This window comes from Pleurodeles waltl, chromosome 5, assembly GCF_031143425.1.
Source record: "Pleurodeles waltl isolate 20211129_DDA chromosome 5, aPleWal1.hap1.20221129, whole genome shotgun sequence".
Classification (NCBI taxonomy): Eukaryota; Metazoa; Chordata; class Amphibia; order Caudata; family Salamandridae; genus Pleurodeles; species Pleurodeles waltl.
The window spans coordinates 1,532,530,552-1,532,552,327 of record NC_090444.1 but is presented as its reverse complement, the minus strand read 5'-3'; the positions used below and the strand labels follow the sequence as shown (position 1 = coordinate 1,532,552,327).

Here is a 21,776-nt window from a genome sequence, read left to right as displayed (position 1 = left end):
TGATCAAATCTGTTGTTATATAATAGCTCAGTGTGTGAGTTTATTTATAGTAACTGAATGTGTTATTTTACATTTGTTCGTATTACTTCCCTTCTCTAGACTCTAAGCCTAACTTGCACAGTGTGTGGCGACCCTGCGCCTGAGGTGAGCTGGCTGAAGAACGACCGAGATCTTGAACTCAACGACCACTTCTCAGTGACATTGGAACAGTCGAAGTATGCCAGCTTAACCATCACAGGTGTATCCTCAGAGGATTCAGGCAAATACGGAATTTACGTCAGGAACAAGTACGGAGGTGAAACGGTGGATGTGACTGTGAGCGTCTACAAACATGGTGAAGACGTGCCCGAAATTAAACCAACGCAGCCCTCAAAGCCAACACCCGTAGCAGCTGCAGAAGCAGCTCCTAAGGCGGCCCCATCAAAACCAGCTGCACCGGCAAAGGTGCCTCCCAAAGGAGTAAAATCCAACAGAAAGTAAAGCAAAAAAATGTAGTAAAAATACAGGTGCTCCAATTAGAATGTTAGAGATGTCCATCAGAATCTATAGTATTTGTATGTCCACGTAAAACGTTTGTAAGATGATTGTTCTCGCTATACATGTTATATATACCACAACACCTGCCCTTAACTGAGAGTGTCTGTTAGATATAAGGTGTGCATTTTTACCGAGGTCTTACTAGATAATACAACTTACAGAGCAGTAGCTGAACACTGGTACCATCCCAGGTGGGGATAGTAAACATGATAAATCTCAACACATTGCTTTTATGAGAAACCACCGAATCTATTTTTGATTTTATCTTCCCTGTTTTACAAAAATCACAATTTCCATATACCCGTTATCCCGTCTGACCTGGAGCACGCACCGGCTTTCAAGCAGCTCTTGATGTCAGCGTTCTGCTCCTATAGATGCCACGAGAGGAGACTCCAGTGTCCAGTGCATCATTTTATTTGCCTCCGCTATACCAATCAACAAAATGCCTCAAAATTCTCATGTGAAAATTCAGAAATGATTTCTCGTGCCTCCCTCACACAACCAGGCAGACAGCCTCAGCCAATAGATACATTTTGTCGGATGGGATATTCGTCAGATGCTCGGTTTGTGTCGCGTACACTCGGGGCCGGCTCTAGGGCACTGCGACTGGTGCCACCGCACCAGGTGCTGACCTCGGGTGGGGAAGCCGTGTTTTCAATTCTATTATGATTTTAAAAGCACCTACCACAGAGTTCCTTCCCTCCAGCAATTTTCAGGCAGCAATAAAAATGTCGAGAAAACTCTGGTGATTAATGGTCTGCTTGGAGAGAGATTTGAGTTTTCTTAGCAGAGGTGGTAATTGGGGGTCGCGAACAAATGTCTACAGGGCACCACCAGGACTATGGCCGGCCCTGCATCCACTGTATTACCAGTGTTGTAGCCTCCGGTATTTGTAATAAGAAATAGTAGCCTCATTTTGACTGCATCTCCATCCACCAAACGCTAAATAAGGCCGTAATCGAAATAGAGCTAACACGGGCTACAAAAGAAGAAATATTCAATTAAATTGAGCACTGAATGTAATATTCCACAAACAAAACACTATTAGCGGTATAAACTGTTTTAGGGGTATCGTTAACATTCTGCTGGGTGTTTTGAAACTATGGGTACTAACACTGCACTTATGCCTGCCTTTGACTTCTAGTTAAGTGAGCCAATGATTTTTCAGTTTCATATCTTTTCTAAAAGTACTACTGTTGACATATCAAGTCTTGAAACAGGCAAGTTGCAAAACACTCCCCCACCCTCCCCCCAGACAGAGCTGCAAGCAGTTACCTTTCTTTACAGCTATCAGGGCAGAGAAGTTGTCGCACCCTTATATCCAATTTCAGTAGGGCTAATTTACTGTTACCGGAAGATTGTACAAACGAATATCGAGATGGGGAATATTGTGGAACAAGAATATCGAAGACAAAATAAGGAAGACAACATATTAAACGGTAAACGCATGGTATAGATGCAGTATTCCTAATATTACATCTGCATACATTGAGAGTATATGTACCGCTTAGGTACATATATGTGGAGGTAGTTATAGAAATTCTAGATTTAACCGTCAAAATATTTCTTTTCAATATTTTGTCCTCGATGTTTAGTAACCTCGATAATTCCACTTCCACATTTTGTGTGCACGCCTCACCAGAAGTGCTTCTTGAAAATGTTAGCACAGAGACTCTGTTAGGTGTTGCTTTTATGCCAAATCATACGTTCCATAGTAAAGATCAATGGTACAGTGCATGTTATGAGAGTCCCTATATTGAAATCAACTTATAAAATTGAATTATGCAGCACTTGTATTTCTTGTTAGGTGCTAATAAAGTTAGAACCCTTTAATTCTGTGTCTTTTTCATTAATTTGTGTCTAGAACAATTCATTGTCCACGTGCAATATGTCGACCTAGTGTGCTTGCAATATGCTGATTGATGTATCGAGGTTCTGCATATTTTTTGCAAGTAGTTGGACAGCCTCACAAACAGAAGAAAGAACAGATGAAAAAGTGACAGATGAGAAATCAATATAAAAATAAACCTCCGCCCCTCGGTTGACAGAGCCTCGTCTGTAGTGAGGGAGCTGCAAGGGTAAAGCAAGTTTTTCAGATTCACATTTCAACAAGTGATTCTTCAGCGCAGATCTGAATTTTATTAAAGAGAAAACTTATTTGACTACAAAGGGCATTGGGTTCCATTGCTGAGCTGACGACGTGAAAAAAAACAAGAAGGAAAACACAGGGTTTTTGTGAATATAAACCTGGTGGGCGTGGGTTGGTTGCAAAGACTGCTCAGGGGCAGTGTCTAGAAAATGTATCACACTGATATGGAGGAGAGGGCATATATTAATTTAGAAAACTCAAGTTGAGAAACTTAGACTATGGTTGACTGCTTACTTAAACCCTACAGTGTGGGGGTTGGCCACTAACCGACACCCACACTACCTTCTTGGTGCGGGTCACGACCAGCGGCTGACACCAGGGAGGGGGTTAAAAAATCCTCGGGTGCATATCACCCGAGGATTTTTTTTTTCTAAAATATCCTGGGAGACGTGTCTCCCCCGATCCCTCACCCACCCCTTTAAGATGTCAGCGTGCCGTGAGGCGCGCTAACGTCACTCTTTTGTTTTCTCTATCGGAGCAGGAAGCGGACTTGCGGCAGCTTCCTGCTCCAATGGGGAAAACAGCCCCAAACGGCCTTCCCAACGTTTGAGAAGGCCTCGTTTGAAAGGGGAGACACTCCCCTTTCAAACAAGGCCTTCCTGAACGGGTTTCCTAGCCCTCGATCGCAAATGCAGCGCGATCGAGGGCCAGGAAACTTCACTAGACATCAGGGATTTGACTTGGGGGGTCGGCCCCCTCGACAAACAGTACACCAACCCCCGCGGGCATATTATTTTTTTGCAAAAAAGGTAGGTGTCCTCTGGGAGGGTGCGATCACCCCCCCCACCCCCCAAGGGCTGCATTTAAAAAAAAAAAAGAAATTGACAGGCAGTCGCCCCTGAGCAGGGCGACCCCCTGTGGGGGCAATCATTTTTTAGTAGTTGTGTGGTTTCCTTGGGGGCCATTATGGCCCCCAAGGAAACCATACAACTACTAAAATATATATATATATATATATATATATATACATATATATATATATATATATATATTAATATAGATAGATAGATCACTTTTGTCAATGCATGTGTGGTTTCCCTGGGGGCTGCGATTAGCCCCCAGGAAAACCGGACCAACATATAAAAGTGGAATATATATACATATATATATATATATATATATATATATATATATATGTGTGTGTGTGTGTATATATATATATAGATAGGTAGATAGATATACATGTATATATACATATATTTACCACCTGTTGTCTCGCAGTTACAGCTTGCGTCTTCAAAGCAATGCACATCCTTCAACTGACGTGTTTCAACTGTAGCCTTTAGGCAGCAATAAAAAGGTCAAGTAAGTCATGTAAGTCTTGTGATTATGTTTCTGCTACAAAAGGATCAGACGTTTGTCTAGTGGCAGTTTTGATGCTATAAAATAGCGCAGAAGGTTTATGCTTACTGCAAAGAGCAAATCTGTATTTTATGTAAATAGCTGAGTACATTAGTAAAGTCAGCCATTACCTGCACTATAATGCAAATGAAATGTATGTGTGTGGGGGGGGCGGCTATGGAGAGATGAAGGGCACTTTTACTGGCTGGTAGGGAGGGAATCAGAGGAGGAGGACATGGGAGTGGGAGCACCAATAATGATTGTTGGACTGGGTGCTAGAGGTGCTAAAGACTGTGACAATTGGTATGTGACAAGGTGTTTTTTGAGTGTCTTGAAAGAACGTGCTGATTGAGGGAAAAAGCAAAGGTAAGGTGACCTCTACTGTTGCACGTATCACACACACAGCAGCAATTTTGTGACTGTCTACGTAGGCTAGCGTTTTAGAGCAACTGTTTAGCCAGTGGCAGAGATGGCATCTCGTTGGATGACTGCTGCTCAAGCCCTGACTCGGGTTAAAGAGGACAGCTCTGACATAGGATCAGAGACTGAGACAGCAGATACTGAGACAGCATTTGAGGGATAGGACAATGGCGCAGACTCTGGGAGTGATTTTTCAGTCGGAGGAGTCCCATTCGACAACTCCTCTTCAGTAGTTATGAGGGAGGTGATGAGGACAGTCCAGCTGTCCCTTCGCAAGCACAGTCTGTGTAACGGGACACTAGCGGGTTAGCCCAACCCAGAGAGCAGGTGCATGCGGCAGCAAGCACAGAGAGAGAGTGTTCTCTTCAGAGCACCCCAATTTAGTTCAGCCCCAAATTCCACTGCCCAAATCGTATTGTGGAGACATCAAAATTATCTATCAAGAAACAAACTTGTTTTGTAAGGCAGGCACCTGTGTTTTTGGCCCTAGGCTTGGCGGCCATATAGGGAAACATAGTAAACCCATACATTTCTGGAAACTAGACATCTGGGGGTGTCCACAGAGGTGTGACGTGTGGCTTCCCCAACTTTTTCTTAGCCAGAATACCCTGCAAATCTGAAATGTTGAATACATTTTGTTTCTTGCATTTCTGTCACACAAACTACAGGAATATGGTGGGATCCACAACATTCCTACCACCCAGTGTTTCCCCACCTGTCCTGATAAAAATACTACCCCACTTGAGTGCCTGTACCTAGTGCCTGAGTTAGGAATGGATCACCCCAGGGTCAACAATTGCCCACATGTAAAGACCAACATTGACCGTTGTGTGGTCTATTCCTGTCCCGGGCACTAGGCCTACCCACACAAGTGAGGTACCAATGTTATCGGGTGAATTTGGGGAATGCTGGGTGGAAGGAAATTTGTGGCTCCTCTCAGATTCCAGGAACTTTCTATCACCAAAATGTGAGGAAAAAGTGTTTTTTTGCCAAATATTGAGGTTTGCAAAGGATTCTGGGTAACAGAACCTGGTGAGAGCCCCACAAGTCACCCCATCTATGATTCCCCTAGATGTCTGGTTTTAAAAAATGCACATGTTTGGTAGGTTCCCCTAGGTGCCAGCTGAGCTAGAGGCCACAAACCACAGCTAGGAACTTTCCAAAAAACAGGTCTGCTTTCTTTGGGAAAATGTGATGTGTCCACATTGTGTTTTGGGGCTTTCCCTGTCGCGGGCGCTAGGCCTAACCACACAAGTGAGGTACAATATTTATCGGGAGACTTGGGGGAATGCTGGGTGGAAGGAAATTTGTGGTTCCCCTCAGATTCCAGAACTTTCTGTCACCGAAATGTGAGGAAAAAGGTTTTTTGGCCAAATTTTAAGGTGTGCAAAGGATTCTGGGTAACAGAATCCTAGTGAGAGCCCAACAAGTCACCACATCTTGGATTCCCCTAGGTGTCTAGTTTAAAAAAATGCACAGGTTTGGTAGGTTTCTTTAGGAGACGGCTGAGCTAGAGGCCAAAATCCACAGCTAGGCACTTTCCAAAAAACAGCTCTGTTTTCTTTGGGACAATGTGATTTGTCCACGTTGTGTTTTTGCGCATTTTCTGTTGCGCGCGCTAGGCCTACCCACACAAGTTAGGTACCATTTTTATCAGGAGACTTGGGGAATGCTGGGTGTAAGGAAATTTGTGGCAAGTCTCAGATTCCAGAACTTTCTGTCACTTAAATGTGAGGAAAATGTGTTTTTTTGGCCACATTTTGAGGTTTGCAAAGGATTCTGGGTAACAGAAACTAGTGAAAGCCCCACAAGTCACCTCATCTTGGATTTCCCTAGGTGTCTAGGTTTTAAAAATGTGCAGGCCTGGTAGGTTTCCCTTGGTTTCAGCTGAGCTAGAGGCCAAAATCTACAGCTAGGCACTTTGCAAAAAACACGTCAGATTTCAATGTAAAAATGTGATGTGTCCATGTTGCGTTTCCTGTCGCGAGCATTAGGACTATCTACGCAAGTGAGGTACCATTATTATCGGGAGACTTGGGGAAATACAGAATAGCAAAACAAGTGTTAATGTCTCTTGTCTTTCTCTACGTTTTTCCTTCCAAATGTAAGAAAGTGTGTAAAAAAGACATCTATTTGAGAAATGGCCTGTAATTCCCATGCTAGAATGGGCACCCCAGAATTCAGAGATGTGCAAATAACCACTGCTTCTCAACACCTTATCTTATGCCCATTTTGGAAATACAAAGGTTTTCTTGATACCTATTTTTCATTCTTTATATTTCAGCATATGAATTGCTGTATACCCGGTATAGAATGAAAACCCATTGCAAGGTGTAGCTCATTTATTGGCTCTGGGTATCTACAAGCCCTATATATCCCTGGAACTAGAAGAGCCTAGCAGACGTAACGGTATATTGCTTTAAAAAATCTGACATCGCAGGAAAAAGTTACTGAGTAAAACGTGGAGAAAAATGTCTGTTTTTTTCTGCTCCATTTCAATATTTTTTTATTTCAGCTGTTATTTTCTGTAGGAAAACCTTGTATGATCTACACAATGACCCCTTGCTAAATTCTGAATTTTATCTACTCGGATCAGTGCAGAGTCGGGTTGACTTTGACGCCCAGGGACGATGCGTGGAAAATGCTGTTGCACAGTGTTCGACAATCACGCCGAGCAGGGATTTCGTCATTATCAGCAGCCAGAAGTGGGTATAGGGCGTCGTTTTCCCAGCTGTGATGCGTCGATCTCCCAGCCTCGGTGCACATGGAGCATCAATTTTAGCTGCGAGGCTGGCGGCATGTCGTTTTCTCAGCCGTGCTGCAGATGGTACTTCGTAAATTTCCCCACATGGCGTTCTGTGCATGGATTTTTAGCTGTTGTGTACCAACTTCCCTTTTCAAGGGCCCAGGGACTGGATAGGACACCACCTGGCAGGGCAGGAGTCTCAGCAGAGAGTCCAGCTGTTAGGAGAGGAAGTCTTTGAATGCCCTGATACCTCAAAACAGGGGACAAGCTCAACTCAAGCCCTTGGAGATTCTTCACAAGCAGGAATGCACAACAAAGTCCAGTCTTTGTCCCCTTTCACAGGCAGAAGCAGCAACTGCAGGATAGCTTTATAAAGCACTGTCACAGGCAGGGGCAGCATGTCTCCTCAGCTCTTCAGCTCTTCTCCTTGGCAGAGGTTCCTCTTGAATCAAGAAGTGATCTGATTTTTCAGGGGTTTTGGGTCCAATACTTATACCCCTTTCTGCCTTTGAAGTAGGCCTACTCCAAAGGAAAGTCTCTGTTGTACACAAGATCCTGCCTTGCCCCGTCATGCCCCAGGTATACAGGGTGATAGAAACTGCATTGTGAGAGGGCAGGCACTGCTCTTTCAGGTGTGAGTATGCAGGCTACACCCTAGCTCCCTTTGTGTTACTGTCTAGAGGAGAGGTGCAAACAGCCCAACTGTCAAACTGACGCAGACAGGGAATCAACAAACAGGCAGAGTCACTGAATGGTTTAAGTAAGAAAATGCCTACTTTCTAAAAGTGGCACCTTCAAACTAACAATCTAAAAACAACTTTACTAAAAGATGTATTTTTAAATTGTGAATTCAGATATCCTAAACTCCACATTTCTATCTGCTCCCAAAGGGGATCTCCACTTTAAATTTATTTAAAAGCAGCCCACATGTTAACCTATGAGAGAGTTAGAACTTGCAACAGTGAAGACTGAATTTAGCAGTATTTCACTGTTAGGACATGTAAAGCACATCAGTACATGTCCCACCTTTAACATACACTGTGCCCTGCCCATGGGGCTACCTAGGGCCTACCTTAGGGGTGCCTTACATGTATAAAAAGGGAAGGTTTAGGCCTGGCAGGTGGGTACACTTGCCAAGTTGAATTTGCACTTAAAAACTGCAACCACAGACTCTGCAGTGGCAGGTCTGAGCCATGTTTACAGGGCTACTTATGGGTGGCACAACCAGTGCTACAGGCCCACTAGTAGCATTTAGTGTATAGGCCCTGGGCACCTCTAGTGAACTTTAGTAGGGACTGACTAGTAAATCAAATATGGCAATCATGGATACGCCCTTTTGCACATAGCTTTTGTATAGGAGCACTTGTACTTTAGCACTGGTTAGCAGTGGTAAAGTGTCTATAGAATCAAAACAGCAAAAACAGAGCTCAGCACACATCAACAACCTGGGATGCCAAGTCTAACACGTATCCCCCCAGCAGAAAGTGGGGAGAAACTACCCAACCTTTTGGGAATTCTCATCATTAAGGCAGAAGAATATGGACAGACCATCAGTATAGGCGTATTCTGTACCAGGGTGGTGTTGCACCGTAAAAGTCCATCTCCTACTGGGAAATGGAACACCTCAACAGTTTTGGATTCGCACCCCTCATCTGCATTAACCATCTGAGGGGCCAGTGGTCTGTCTGAACCCGGAAGTGAGTCCCAAACAAGTAGGGTCTTAGCTTCTTCAGCGCCCAGACCACAGGAAAAGCTTCACACTCAATGGCACTCCACCTACGTTCCCTTGGAAGTAACCTCCTGCTAATGAAGTTTGTAAGTTTATCTATACCTAGCCTTGTGTTAGAGCTCTGAAGCAGGCATTCTGGTTTCTAAAAGCAGCATGTAACTGAATCTGAGAAAGTAGCCTCTGTCTAGCATGGTTACGCCCATTTTTGGCCTGTTTATCAGTGTTTGTCAGCGTGTATTTATTGTCTCACTGGGATCCTGCTAGCCAGGACCCCAGTGCTCGTAGTTTGAGACCTATTTGTCAGTGTGTTTTTACTGTCTCACTGGGAACCTGCTAGCCTGGACCCAGTGCTCATAGTTTGTCACCTATGTGTGTTGTCAATATGCTTGACTGTGTCACTGGAGTTCTGCTAACCAGAACACCAGTGCTTCTGCTCTCTCTGTGTACCAAATTTGTCACTATAGTTTAGTGACTCCATATTCCAATTCTGATTGGCACACGGGACCCCCCATATAAGTCCCTAGTATATGGTACCTAGGTAGCCAGGGCATTGGGGTTCCAGGAGATCCTTATGGGCTGCAGCATTTCTTTTGCTACCCATAAGGAGCTCACACAAACCTTTCATCAGGACTGCCACTGCAGCCTAAGTGAAATAGTGCACACACTATTTCACAGCCATTCTTCACTGCACCAGGTAACTTATAAGTCACCTATATGTCTAACCTTCATTTACTGAAGGCTAGGTGCAAAGGTACTGTGTGTGAGGGCACTCTTGCACTAGCAAAAGTCGCCCACATTGTCCAGGGCCAATTCCCCAGAATTTGTTTGTGTGGGGGCACCATTATAAGCGGGCACTACATATATGTCAAAACATATATGTAGCTTCACAATGGTAACTTCGAATATGGCCATGGGAGGTGTCTAAGATTATGGAATTGAACCCCCAATCCAAAATTGGTAATACTGGACAAAGGAAAGGGGAGTGACCCCTCCCCTGTCCATCACCACTGCAGGGGTGGTGCCAAGAGCTCCTCCATAGTGTCCCTGGCATTAGCCATCTTGGATTCCAAAGTGTGGGGATCCTCTGGAGACCTCTGAGTGGCCAGTGCTAGCAGGTGACGTCAGAAAACCCTCCTGATAGGTGCATAACTGGATAGGTAGCCAATTCCCCTATCAGGGCTATTTAGGGAATCTCCTCTGGGTGTTTCCTCAGATTCGGTTTACAAGATTGCTCCAGGGCACCTTCAGCTTCTGACCATCGGATCAACTGCAGACTGCTCCAGGAACCACTGTAACTGCAATAAAGTATCCAGAAAGACTCCTGTGACCTACAACTTTAGCTCCAGACAGCAATTGCAACGGTTTCCAAGGTGTGCAAGCTCTGAGGACTGCCTGGCTTCACCCTGCACCAGAAGAACAGAAGGAATCTCCAGTGAAGAGACAGAGTCACATCCCTGCTTCTGCAGTCACCTCTCTGCGATAACAACCGGTACTCTGGGACTCCTCTCCTGTCAACGATCATGATTCCTGGAACACAGGTGGTAGACCGAATTGACTCAGACTGTCCAAAGGTCCAGCTGTCCAAATTAGGTGGAGGTAAGAGCTTGCCTCCCCGTGCAGGGACAGTGCCCCTGTGCATCATGTCTTCTGCAGCTCCTTGGGCTTTTGAGCACTTCTTCCAGAAGTTCTTTTTGCACAGCGCATTCCAGGTCCCCAGCACTCCATCCTCCGACGCACAGCTCTCTGAGTTGTTCTCTGGCGGTGTGGAATCCTCCAGTGTAGTGCTGCAATGACTGCACTTTGCATATCCTTTGTCCCAGTGTTCTGGGACTCCTGTGGGTGCTGCCTGGTCTTGTGAGGGCTGTCTGAAGTGCTGAGAGCCCTCTCTGTCTCCTCATTCTGAGTTCAGACCCCTAGGTCCCTCCTGGATCCTCTTTGACGCAAACCGCGTACTTGCGTGAACCAAGGCTTGTTGGTGGAATCCAGCGACGCAAACAGCCTGCATCCTACAACTTGACATGGGACATCTCTTGCACCAAGCAGGAACCTGAAATATCTTCTTTGGTGCATTTCTGTACTTTTCTTCCAATCGGAGAATCCACTTTTGCACCTTCTTCCAGATGGGCAGGGGCTTCTATTCTTCCTGGATTCTTCTTTGACTTCTGGACTTGGTCTCCTCTCTAGAAAGTTGTTCAGGTCCAGGAATCCACCATTGGTTGCTTGCAGTCTTGCTAGGTTCTTACATAATTCTTCATCACGACTTGTAGTGTGTCCTGAGGAAACTTGCTGTACTTTACTCCTGCTTTCTGGGACTCTGGGCTGGGGTACTTTAGTTACTTTTGGTGTTTTCTTACACTCCCAGTGCCTCACTACACACTACACTTGCCTAGGGGGGAATTCGGCATTTGCATTCCACTATTTTAATATATGGTTTGTGTTGCCCCTTGGCCCATTACAATCTATTGTATTTTCTACTGTTTGCACTATTCCATTACTATTTACTTACCTGATTTTGGTTACTAGTGTATATGTTGTGTATAATACTTACCTCCAGGAGGAGTATTGCCTCTAAGATATTTTTGGCCTTGTGTCACTAAAATAAAGTACCTTTATTTTAGGTAACACTGAGTATTTCCTTATATTGAGCTCCTAGTGCAGCCTTGGCTGCTCTGCTACAGCTACCCCTAGACAGCCTAAGCTGCTAGATACTGCCTACATTTCACTAATAAGGGATAATTGGACCTGGTATAAGGTGTAAGTACCTTAGGTAACCACGATAAACCAGCGTCCTACATTCAACACATCCTGGGGAGGTTTACTGGGGGCTTTCCATAAACCCTCCTTCACCAGACTCAAAGTTCCCCTGACAGGGTGGCCATAAAATAACTCAAAAGCACTAAATCCAAGCCCATTTTGAGACACCTCCCTATAGGCGAACAGAAGGAATGGCAAGAGGGTGTCCCACTTACACCTCAAGGGCTCTGAGAGGCCCACGATCATGCCTTTTAAGGTGTGCTTGAAACTTTCAACCAGACCATTGCTTTGGGGGTGGTAAGAAGTGGTGAACTTATAAGTTACCCTACACTCCTACCACAGAGACTTCATATAAGTAGATATGAAGTTTGTACCCCTATCTGATACCACTTCCCTGGGAACCCCATATGGGTAAAACCCACCATTTATGCACGACTCACCACAGGGGAGGTGTTTGACCTCAGAGGAATGGCTTCTGGGTACCGGGTGGCATTGTCCACCAAGACCAGGATAAACCTATTGCTCATGGCTGTCTTGGGATCCAGACACCCCACAATGTCAATACCAACCCTTTCAAAGGGGGAGTAACCACTGGAAAAGGTTGGAGGGGAGCCTTGCAATTTCCCCCACTCTTGCCACTTACGTGATATGTTTGGCAAGACCTATAATAGGCATCTGAGTGCCTGCGCATCAGGGGCCAGTAGAAGTGAGTGACAAGCCATTCAAAGGTCTTGTCCCACCCCAAATGTCCAACAAAAGGCACATCATGAGCTAGACCCAGTAGGAAGGCTCTGAAGCACTGGAGTACCACCAGCACACAGGCTGACCCAGGCTCAGCAGCCTTAGGCTCACTATATCGTCCCAAAAGATTAGGTGGGATCCTGGCTCCTTGCCAGCCGCCTGGTCTGTAGCCTGCTGCCGCAGACCATTCAGAGTAGGGCATACTCTCTGTGCCTCACAGAATTCCTCCCTGGTGGGTCCCCCTTCCTACTGCCACTGTGACAGCTCAGAGATATACCCCAGCTCAGCTACCTGTTCTCCTGTAGACTCTGGGGTTTTATCCTCAGGTTCAGCCTCCTCCCAAACCGTGGGAACTTCTGGGGCTGTTTTCCCATGCCCCTTGCTCTTCCTCTTACTGGTGGACCCCAGAGCCACTGTTTCAGACTCCAGGGGCTTCTGACCACCCTGACGGGCTGCCATTGCCGGGTAGATACGCATACCCACCCAGGCAGATCCAACATCTCCAGTGTGACCAGTGTTCCACCTCCTTCCAAGGGGAATCCTCCAGGTCATTGCCAAGCAAACGACCCACAGGCATGGTCGGACCCATAGCTACTTTAAAGGAGCCTGAGACACCCCCCATTCAAAAGGAACCTGCGCCACTCTGCACAGGTGCTTTGAGTTGTCCACTGCAAGTATTTGGTGAAGTACACGGGGATCTAACTGCCCTTCTGACACCAGGTGACTCCTCATTGTAGTCACACTGGCTCCTGTATCTCTCAGAGCCTCCACCCTTTGTCCATTAATGGTCACCCACTGCCTGTACTTTCTAGTGTTCTCAGGCACTAGGGTTCTCTGGACTCACTGTCTCACTGTCCCCTAGTGAGACAAGGGTCATCTCAGCTGGCTCCCACCCACCTAGAACCACCTCCTCCCCAAGCGCTACACTGCCTAAACCCTGTGACTGAGCACTAGTGGCTGCAGGTGTACCATTGGGATTTTTGAGGTCCCCCCTTACATGACCTACCTGGTCACATGCAAAGCACTCGCGGGGAACCCCTCTACAGGTTTCCTTCTGGAGAACCATGGTTTCCTCTCACTGGGGGGCTGGGAATCCTTACCTGGGGAACTATGTTGGGGTCCTTTAGAGAACTCCCCCTGTTTACCCTTACTCCCCCTTTCTTCTAAGAGGGACTCTGCACTCCCTTGGCATGGTCTCCCCATACGTCCTTTGGACCCTGGTGCTCTCCCAGTCGTCTGCTTCCTGCTCAAGCTTCCTGGGGTCAGTCAGCTTGCTGTCAATCAGGTGCTAGTGCAGCTCTGGAAAAAAAGACTGTACAATTGCTGCCAAACAATTACATTGAAAAGGCCCTCATACATTGTTACCTTGCTGCCCTTCACAGAACCATCCAGTGACCTGCAAAAAGAGTCAACACATTCCAGCCATGTTTAGGATTCCTTCTTTTTGTAGGACCTAAACTTGTCCTTGTACTGTTCAGGGATGAGACCATACCTTGTGAGTAGTGCGTGCTTCATGATAGAGTAAGTGAGCCCCTGAGGATCCCCTAAGGATGCCAGAGTATCCCTCCTCTATATCTCAAAGTTCTTCCATAGGCCTGCCCCCCAATGTGCTTCAGGGACCAGATTCATGTGGAAAGCAGACTCATACCCCTTAAACCACAAGCATATGTCAACCTTCCGCTTGTAATCCTTCACTCGGTCTTTAGGAATGTGCACCCTTCTCTCAAGCTGCACTGTGGTAATGCTGCCACCATCTCTACTAGACTGGCTTCTCTGAACCAGCTCCCTTGAGCTGAGGTCATGAGCCAGCAGTGATCTTTTCTCTTCAATGGCCAGCCTCCTCCCTTCCATCTCCATTTTGAACCTCTCTAATTCTATTTGTGACTCCTATCTGCCTGTCTGTCCTGTACCGCCTCAGGAGTCAGACCTTTGGATGACACACTGCTACCTGCCCTGATGACCCTCCCCCCAGGCATAACAGGTCCACCCACCATACCATTGTGTACACTGTGAACCTCCTCATCCTCATTCTCCTCCTTTGTGTGTCACCAGCCTCCTTGGCTGTCACCCTGGCCCTCAGTGCCTTTTGCAGCTCCTCCTTCCTGAATGAGACCTTATTGGGACAGGCAAGATTCTTACAGAACTGTTTCAATTGAGCAACTGTGTAACTTTCCAGTTTCCCTAATTCAAAAGCAGCTCCAGCCGGTGCATCTCCAGATTGAAACATGATGGCAAATCAAAAAGTACAAAGTTCCAAGGCAGAGAGTTCCCAAAGAGAAGTTCAATTATCAATAAAAAGATCACCAAAAATATGGAAGTATAAAACACCAAAAAAATCCAAAAAGAGCAAAAGCAAAACAAGTAGTATATGGTTACGGAATGGTCTGCACTGAAAACAGTAGTGTACACTTAATCACTGTATATCAAGTACAAATACAAGTTCAGTCCTCACAGCTGACACCAATGATAAAAATGGGGTCTTTGGTTGACAGTCAGGTTACCCCTCACTCTAGTCAGGGTAAAGGAGAATCACCCTTAGTTAACCCCTGCTCACTCCCTTGGTAGCTTGGAACAAGCAGGCAGGCTTAACTTCAGAAACACTGTGTAAAGTATTTGTACCAACACACACAGTAATACATTGAAAACATGGCAAGATGGACACCACACCATTTTAGAAATATTTATCTAAATCAAACAAGGCCAAAATGACAACAATCCAACATACACAAGTGAAGATGTGAATTTTAAAAAGAAATAAGAATCTTAGGCCCTCATTTTGACCCTGGCAGTCAAAACAACAGGCTGGTCGTGTATATCGCCACATTATGAGTGTGGCGGGTTGGACGCAGCCAACCTGCCACATCACCACTCATACCGCCATTGCGTGATGAACCGCCAGGTTGGAGATGTGCATCTCTGACCCGGCGGGCCACATATGACTGCCAGCGGTATAATGAGCCGACCTACCACCATAGTTTTCGCGGCAGTACCACCGCCATGAAAACCATGGCAGTAGGGCTACCAGTGACAGGGAATTCCTTCCCTGTCACCTGTAGAAGGCTCCCCCACCCCCTGCCCCAGCAATCACCTAAACCCCACCTGCCTGCTTCCCCTAGAATCACAGCGCCCCACAGCCCCTAACCCCCACCACCTCTCCACGCAATTATGCACACACACACCCACATGCACCACACATGCACCACCACTTCCATACACACATTTACTCACACTCATCCATACACGCATTCACTCACACATACTCATACACATACACACTGACATGCAGACACGCACTCACTGTGACATTCATACACGCATTCACTCACATACCACCACACATACAACACAACACTCACAGACGCATACACAAACGCACACACATATTCATACACACATGCAGGCACCACACACTTACATACAACACGCTACACCCTTCAACCCCTCTGCCCTGAAGGACGTCTGACTTACCTTGTCCGGTGAGGAGGTCGTCCAGCAAGGAACAGGAAGGGGTGTTGCTACCGCCAGCAGCGCTCCATCAGCACGACACCGCCAGGCTGTCTGTTTGGTCAAAATACGACTGGCAACGTCCTACTGGCGGGGCGGTGCAGGTGGTAGTACCTCCCAGGCGCCTCATCTGCTAGCATGGCTACTGCCCTAAATGTGGCGGAAATCTAGCACTATCCATGTTATGGCGGGTGGTCTCCCCTTGCCCTTGGGTTTGGCGGTCTCGGTTTGAGACTGCCAAAGTCATCATGGGGGCCTTAATTCTTAGAAAACAGTGAATGCTGTTGTTACACAAAGTACCTGGTTAGCATAAAAAAGAAAGCTGCACAGGTGAGTGTGCATCGGAAAAGGCAGCAATGCGTTGATTCCTTCCTTGCAAGTGAGGCTGTGTGTCGTTTTCTTCTCAGGTCGGGTCGGCGATGCCTTGTTTCTTCTCTCTGGCAAGAGAGCGATGCGTCAATTTTTGGATGGGGCACCTCGGATCCACGCAGTCAGGTAGACTTTAATGCTCAGGAATAATGGGTGAAAAATCCTGTCCAACGGTGTTTGAAAATCGCGCTGGGTGGGGTTTGAGTCGTTATCAGCAGTGACAAGCGGATGCTGTGCATCGTGTCCCAGCCATGATGCATCGATCTTCCAGGCACGATTCAGGTGGAGCATCAGTTTTAGCCACGAGGCTGGCAGCGCGTTGTTTATCTGCTGCGTTGCAGATGTTGTGTTGTAAATTTAACTGCACTTCGTTGTCTGCGTGGATGTTCAGCTCTTGCCTGCCATTTTCCCCTTTCAAGGACCCAAGGACTGGATAGGACACCACTTGGCAGGACTGGAGTCTCAGCAGAGAGTCCAGCTGTTAGCAGAGGAAGTCTTTGATGGCCCTGAGACTTCAAAACAGGGCCTTCAAAACTGGAGGCAAGCTCAACTCAAGCCCTTGGAGATTCTTCACAAGCAATAATGCACAACAAAGTCAAGTCTTTGTCCCCTTTCACAGGCAGAATCAGCAACTGCAGGATAGCCCAACAAAGCACTGTCACAGGCAAGGGTAGCACTTCTCCTCAGCTCTTCAGCTCTTCTCCTTGGCAGAGGTTCCTCTTTAATCCACAAGTGATCTGATTTTCAGGGGTTTTGGGCCCTATACTTACACCCCTTTCTGCTTTTGAAATAGGCATACTCCAAAGGAAAGTCTACGTTGTTCACAAGATCCTGCCTTGCCCAGGCCAGGCCCCAGACACACCAGGGGGTTGGGGACTGCATTGTGAGAGGGCAAGCACAGCTCTTTTCAGGTGTGAGTCACCACTCCTCCCTCCTCTCCTAGCACAGATGGCTCATCAGGATATGCATGCTACACCCCAGCTCCCTTTGTGTCACTGTCTAGAGGATAGGTGCAAACAGCCTAACTGTCAAACTGACCCAGACAGGGAATCCACAAACAGGCAGAGTCACAGAATTGTTTAAGCAAGAAATGCCTACTTTTTAAAGGTGGCATTTTCAAACTAACAATCTAAAAAACAACTTCATTAAAAGATGTATTTTTCAATTGTGTGAATTCAGAGACCCTAAACTCCAAATTTCCATTTGCTCCCAAAGAGAATCTGCACTTTAAATTTATTTAAAGGCAGCCCCCATGTTAACCTATGAGAGAGTTGGGCTTTGCAACAGTGAAGACTGAATTTAGCAGTATTTCATTTTTAGGACATGTAAAGCACATCAGTACATGTGCCACCTTTAACATACACTGCACCCTGCCCATGGGGCTACCTAAGCCTGCCTTAGGGGTTCCTCACATGTATAAAAATGGAAGGTTTAGGCCTAGCAAGTGGGTACACTTACCAAGTTGAATTGACAGTTTAAAACTGCACACACAGACACTGTAGTGGCAGGTCTGAGCCATGTTTACAGTTCTACTTATGAGGGTGGCACAACCAGTGCTGCAGGCTCACCAGTAACATGAGTACCTCTAGTGCACTTTACTAGGGACTTACTAGTAAATCAAAGATACCAATAAGAATAAACCAATTTACACATACATTTTACATAGGAGCACTTGCACTTTAGCACTGGTTAGCACTGATAAAGTGCCCAGAGTATCAAAAACAGCAAAAACCGAATCCAGCACACATCAACAACATGGGAAGCAGAGGCAAAAGGTTAGGGGACATGGCACCGAGGATGCCAAGTCTAGCACTATCCATTTATGGCACGTGTAATGCCTTAGAAACGTGAGTGCGTTTATCAGAAAAGTGATCTACAGTGGCAAAAATAGCTGATAGGTTTTGAAGACTTCATGATTCCTCTAGGCATGGGGATTAAAGCTGGAAGCATGAAACAGCACTTCTAAAATGAATAGAGAGAGAACCACATAGCAGGGGTTATATTAGGCTTTCCCTGTCCTAGGTCAGTAGAGTGTTTATCTTAATGAATATCAAACATTTAACGCATCTTAGAGGAGGAGGGTGGCTGAGATAGAACTCAATCATTGGCCAGAGATGAAAGGTCAACATGTTTTGTTTTTTAATAATTGCAGGACCCCACCAGGCTTAAACTATTGTGTCAAATGCCCAGAGAAAGGTAGATGATGAGTAGACAGTGACAAAGGAAAGAATGTAGTACAATAGATAATGAGAACAGGGATTATGGATGTCATTTAGGGATTGCAGCTGGCCCCTGACTTGGCTGTTGTAACCCTGCTACTGTCCATGCGACTACTGGCTGCTGAGCTTACAAAAATAGAAGTAGACATAGAAAGAAAACCAAGCTCTGATGTCCCCTATTTGCTTTCTCGTGCTCCATCAGAAAATGTAACTGTGGTTGTTTTTAATGCAAAATACATCTATTTTGCAGTGTGATCTAATCCACTGGCTAATAATGGCTTTTCACAGAAGACGTAGAAACGCTCACAGGTGGAGCTCAATAGTCACATCATACAGACCATAGCATGGTGCTGTGAGTCTGCAGCAGTTTGGTTCACTTTCTCTTCTGCTGCTGCAATTGACATGTTTTTGAGCAGGGCCTGGCTTCTGCCCAGCGACTATTTGCTGGCTTCATGTGATTTTTTATTTATTTAAATACATTAGATCCAGAGAGTTTGGACCATTTAGAATTTACAGAAAGAAAAAGAACAATCTTACATAGTTATATAAAATCAGTTGGAATCGCGATAGCACATCATAATTCGAAGTAACAATCATTCAAGATACTGTAAAAATCTAATAATCAACTAACATATAAAATATTTCAGTAAAATCCTTACAGCTAAGGTTAAAATCAAACTTAAAATACGACGAATAGCAAGTTTTGGCATAAAAACATCTCTGTGAGCTTATGCAGTCTCAATTTGCTCCTACAAAGGGCCACGGAGTCTTACTAAAATACAAAGAAAGTGTCACATATGAAGTAATAGATTCAAAGTAATGACAGGGTATATGGCTCGTTTAGAAAATAAGAGGAGAAACGAAGGAATATAAATCTTGCTAAAATCTCCCTCTATAAACAAACAAACAAGGGCATGGCCTAGAGCTCTAAGGGCCCTTCACAGAAATAAGCTTGCGACAGATGCACCAAGCCTCCGATAAAAATTTGGTAACTGAGAAAGCTACCAGTGTGGATGTTTCATATTTGCATTTTCTGATGGCATTGGCTCTGTCCAACAGTAATAAGTTTTTACAGAGGGGGATGATCCACTTTCCTCTAGGACTCTTATATAAAGGACAGAAGAACAGAATATGCTCGGTCGTTTCTTTAAAATGAGGGCAAGATATACATCTGTCAGTTGAGGGGTCTCTGGCTGACCAGTGGGCCGTGTAATTATTAGTAGGCAGGGAACCATATCTGAGCTGTAGATAGAGGGCACGAGCATAAGGTGGCATAGGGAGGTTCATAAAAGTCTCAGGCCAGGGTTCATGTTTGAGTTGGAGGAATTCTGTTGTTAACCTGCCCAGCCCGTTTTGGCGCAGTAGATCTTCATTGACTTTTTCCCAGTATCTTCTTTTAACAAGTTGTTTCGCATTATTGGGAATCAATTCCGGGTGTTCCCAGTAATGGGAGAGACCTATTTTTACCCAGGCAGATTTCATCTCCTGCAACCATTGGATTTTGATTGGGCCCTGAGGAGTGGCTGTAAGTTCCCTCACCGCCGCCCTGTATGGTTCGAGTTCGGCAGTTTTCCAAAGACAGATCCAATAGGAAAGCGATCTCAGGGCCGCTATGGTTTTGATGCTGTTTAATCCTAAAATGAGCCTGAGAGGAATCATTGGGGTACCTACCCCTAGCCGAGAGACCATTCTGATGAAGTTGTTTTCTTTTGTTTGTAAAATATCCAATCTTCTATGCAATCCCCAGAGTTCCGCTCCATACAGGGCAGCCGCACGGATTTGGGCGTTATAGATCTCGGCACTTGTGATCAAAGGGGAACTTGGTTCATTTCTGGACCTACGTACTAGGGCCCCACCTCTTTGGCTTAAGATAAGTGCCCCTTTATCAATGGCTGCCTCCCATTTTCCTGTGGTCGATAATCTAATTTCCAGATAGTCAAACTCTTCCACTTTCTCTTCCACTTTCTACAGCGGGACTGAATTCATTTCAATTCTGGCACGTGGTCGTTTTCTTGGAGTGCTGTATATCATAAGTTTCGTCTTTTTAACATTAATGTGATGCCAACAGCTAACTGTATGTTTTACATTTGCTATATGAAGGCTTTAGTTGGCCCATGTTTGTCTAATCAGCCGATACTCGCTCTGTTCATGAAAAATATAGAATCCAGGCCAGTGTCTCCATCCTAATAGCACACCCCAAAATACGGACTGTTATTAGAGACTTTGGTACTGTTGATTTCCCTTCATTTACTTTGTGAGATGAAAGCACCCTCTGGATTCAAACCTATTAACTTCAGGTGGCATACACTTCTGAAGTGCATGCAATGACCCACTGAGCTGCAGTTACTAGCTTTAAGTCAATAAACAACAATGGTTCTGTGGGACTCTTTTTTATAAGTATACACACAACCCAACTTACCCTCTAAGTTTTCAATTTGTATTGCTCTATTTATTCTCAAATATACATATACATGTCAGAAAAGTCTTTGAAAGTGCATACGGCACAGTGCTTTAAAAGTGCAGTGAGGTGCAGTATTAACAGTGATGCATGCGTCCAGTTTGGTTCAATAAAATAATCAACAAATTAAAACACTGACTCTAGGATGTATCACATGTTATGTTATGCTATGTTAAGGTTGCTTGTATAGCGCTTGGCTACCTGGAGGCCTCCCAGCACTAGTCCTGAACCTGTGAGACAAAGTCTGGGGAATAAGCTCTAAAACAGCCAGGTTTTCCGTGCTTTCTGGAAGTTAAGTTCATGACTGGTTAAACAGAGACCAAGGCAAAGAGAATTCCACAATTTAGCTCAGAGGTAGGCCATAGTACTACCACCCCATCTTGTTTTTTTTTTACTCTGGGGATTAAGGCCAACATAGCTGTTGAGGACCTGAGATGTCTGATGGGTTTATAAAAGGAGGCTAGAGTCCTTAAAAGAGGAGGATCTCTATTATATAGGGACCTATGGATACAACACAATGTTTTAAACTATATGCGCTGTTCCACTGGGAGTCAATGAAGAGAGGAAATAGTTAATTTGACTGATTCATGCCTAGGTATCTCAAAATAAAGATGGGCCCAGGCGTTCTGAACCACCTGCAGCTTCCTTTTCACATATCTGGGGGAACCAAGATACAATCCATTGCCATAATCCAAGCGAGAGATGACAAGAGCCTGTATTATAAGTCTTTTTGCCTAAACTTTTAATGTATTCCTTGGTAGGGGGCAGCTCCTCCAAGGATTCCGTCAAAGAGGGATTCAGACCGGACG

The 21,776-nt window shown here is 45.4% G+C and overlaps 1 protein-coding gene across 1 annotated transcript in view; it reads left to right on the top strand.

Moving 5' to 3' along the window:
- The window catches only part of MYOM2 (myomesin 2), a 571,331-nt gene extending 568,961 nt beyond the window's left edge, over window positions 1-2,370 (top strand). Inside the window, exon 37 of the mRNA XM_069235814.1 lies at window positions 100-2,370. Coding sequence (XP_069091915.1) covers window positions 100-480 — 381 coding nt within the window. The 3' untranslated portion in view covers window positions 481-2,370. The remainder of the gene's footprint in view (window positions 1-99) is intronic.
- The last annotated feature ends 19,406 nt before the right edge of the window (window positions 2,371-21,776 follow it).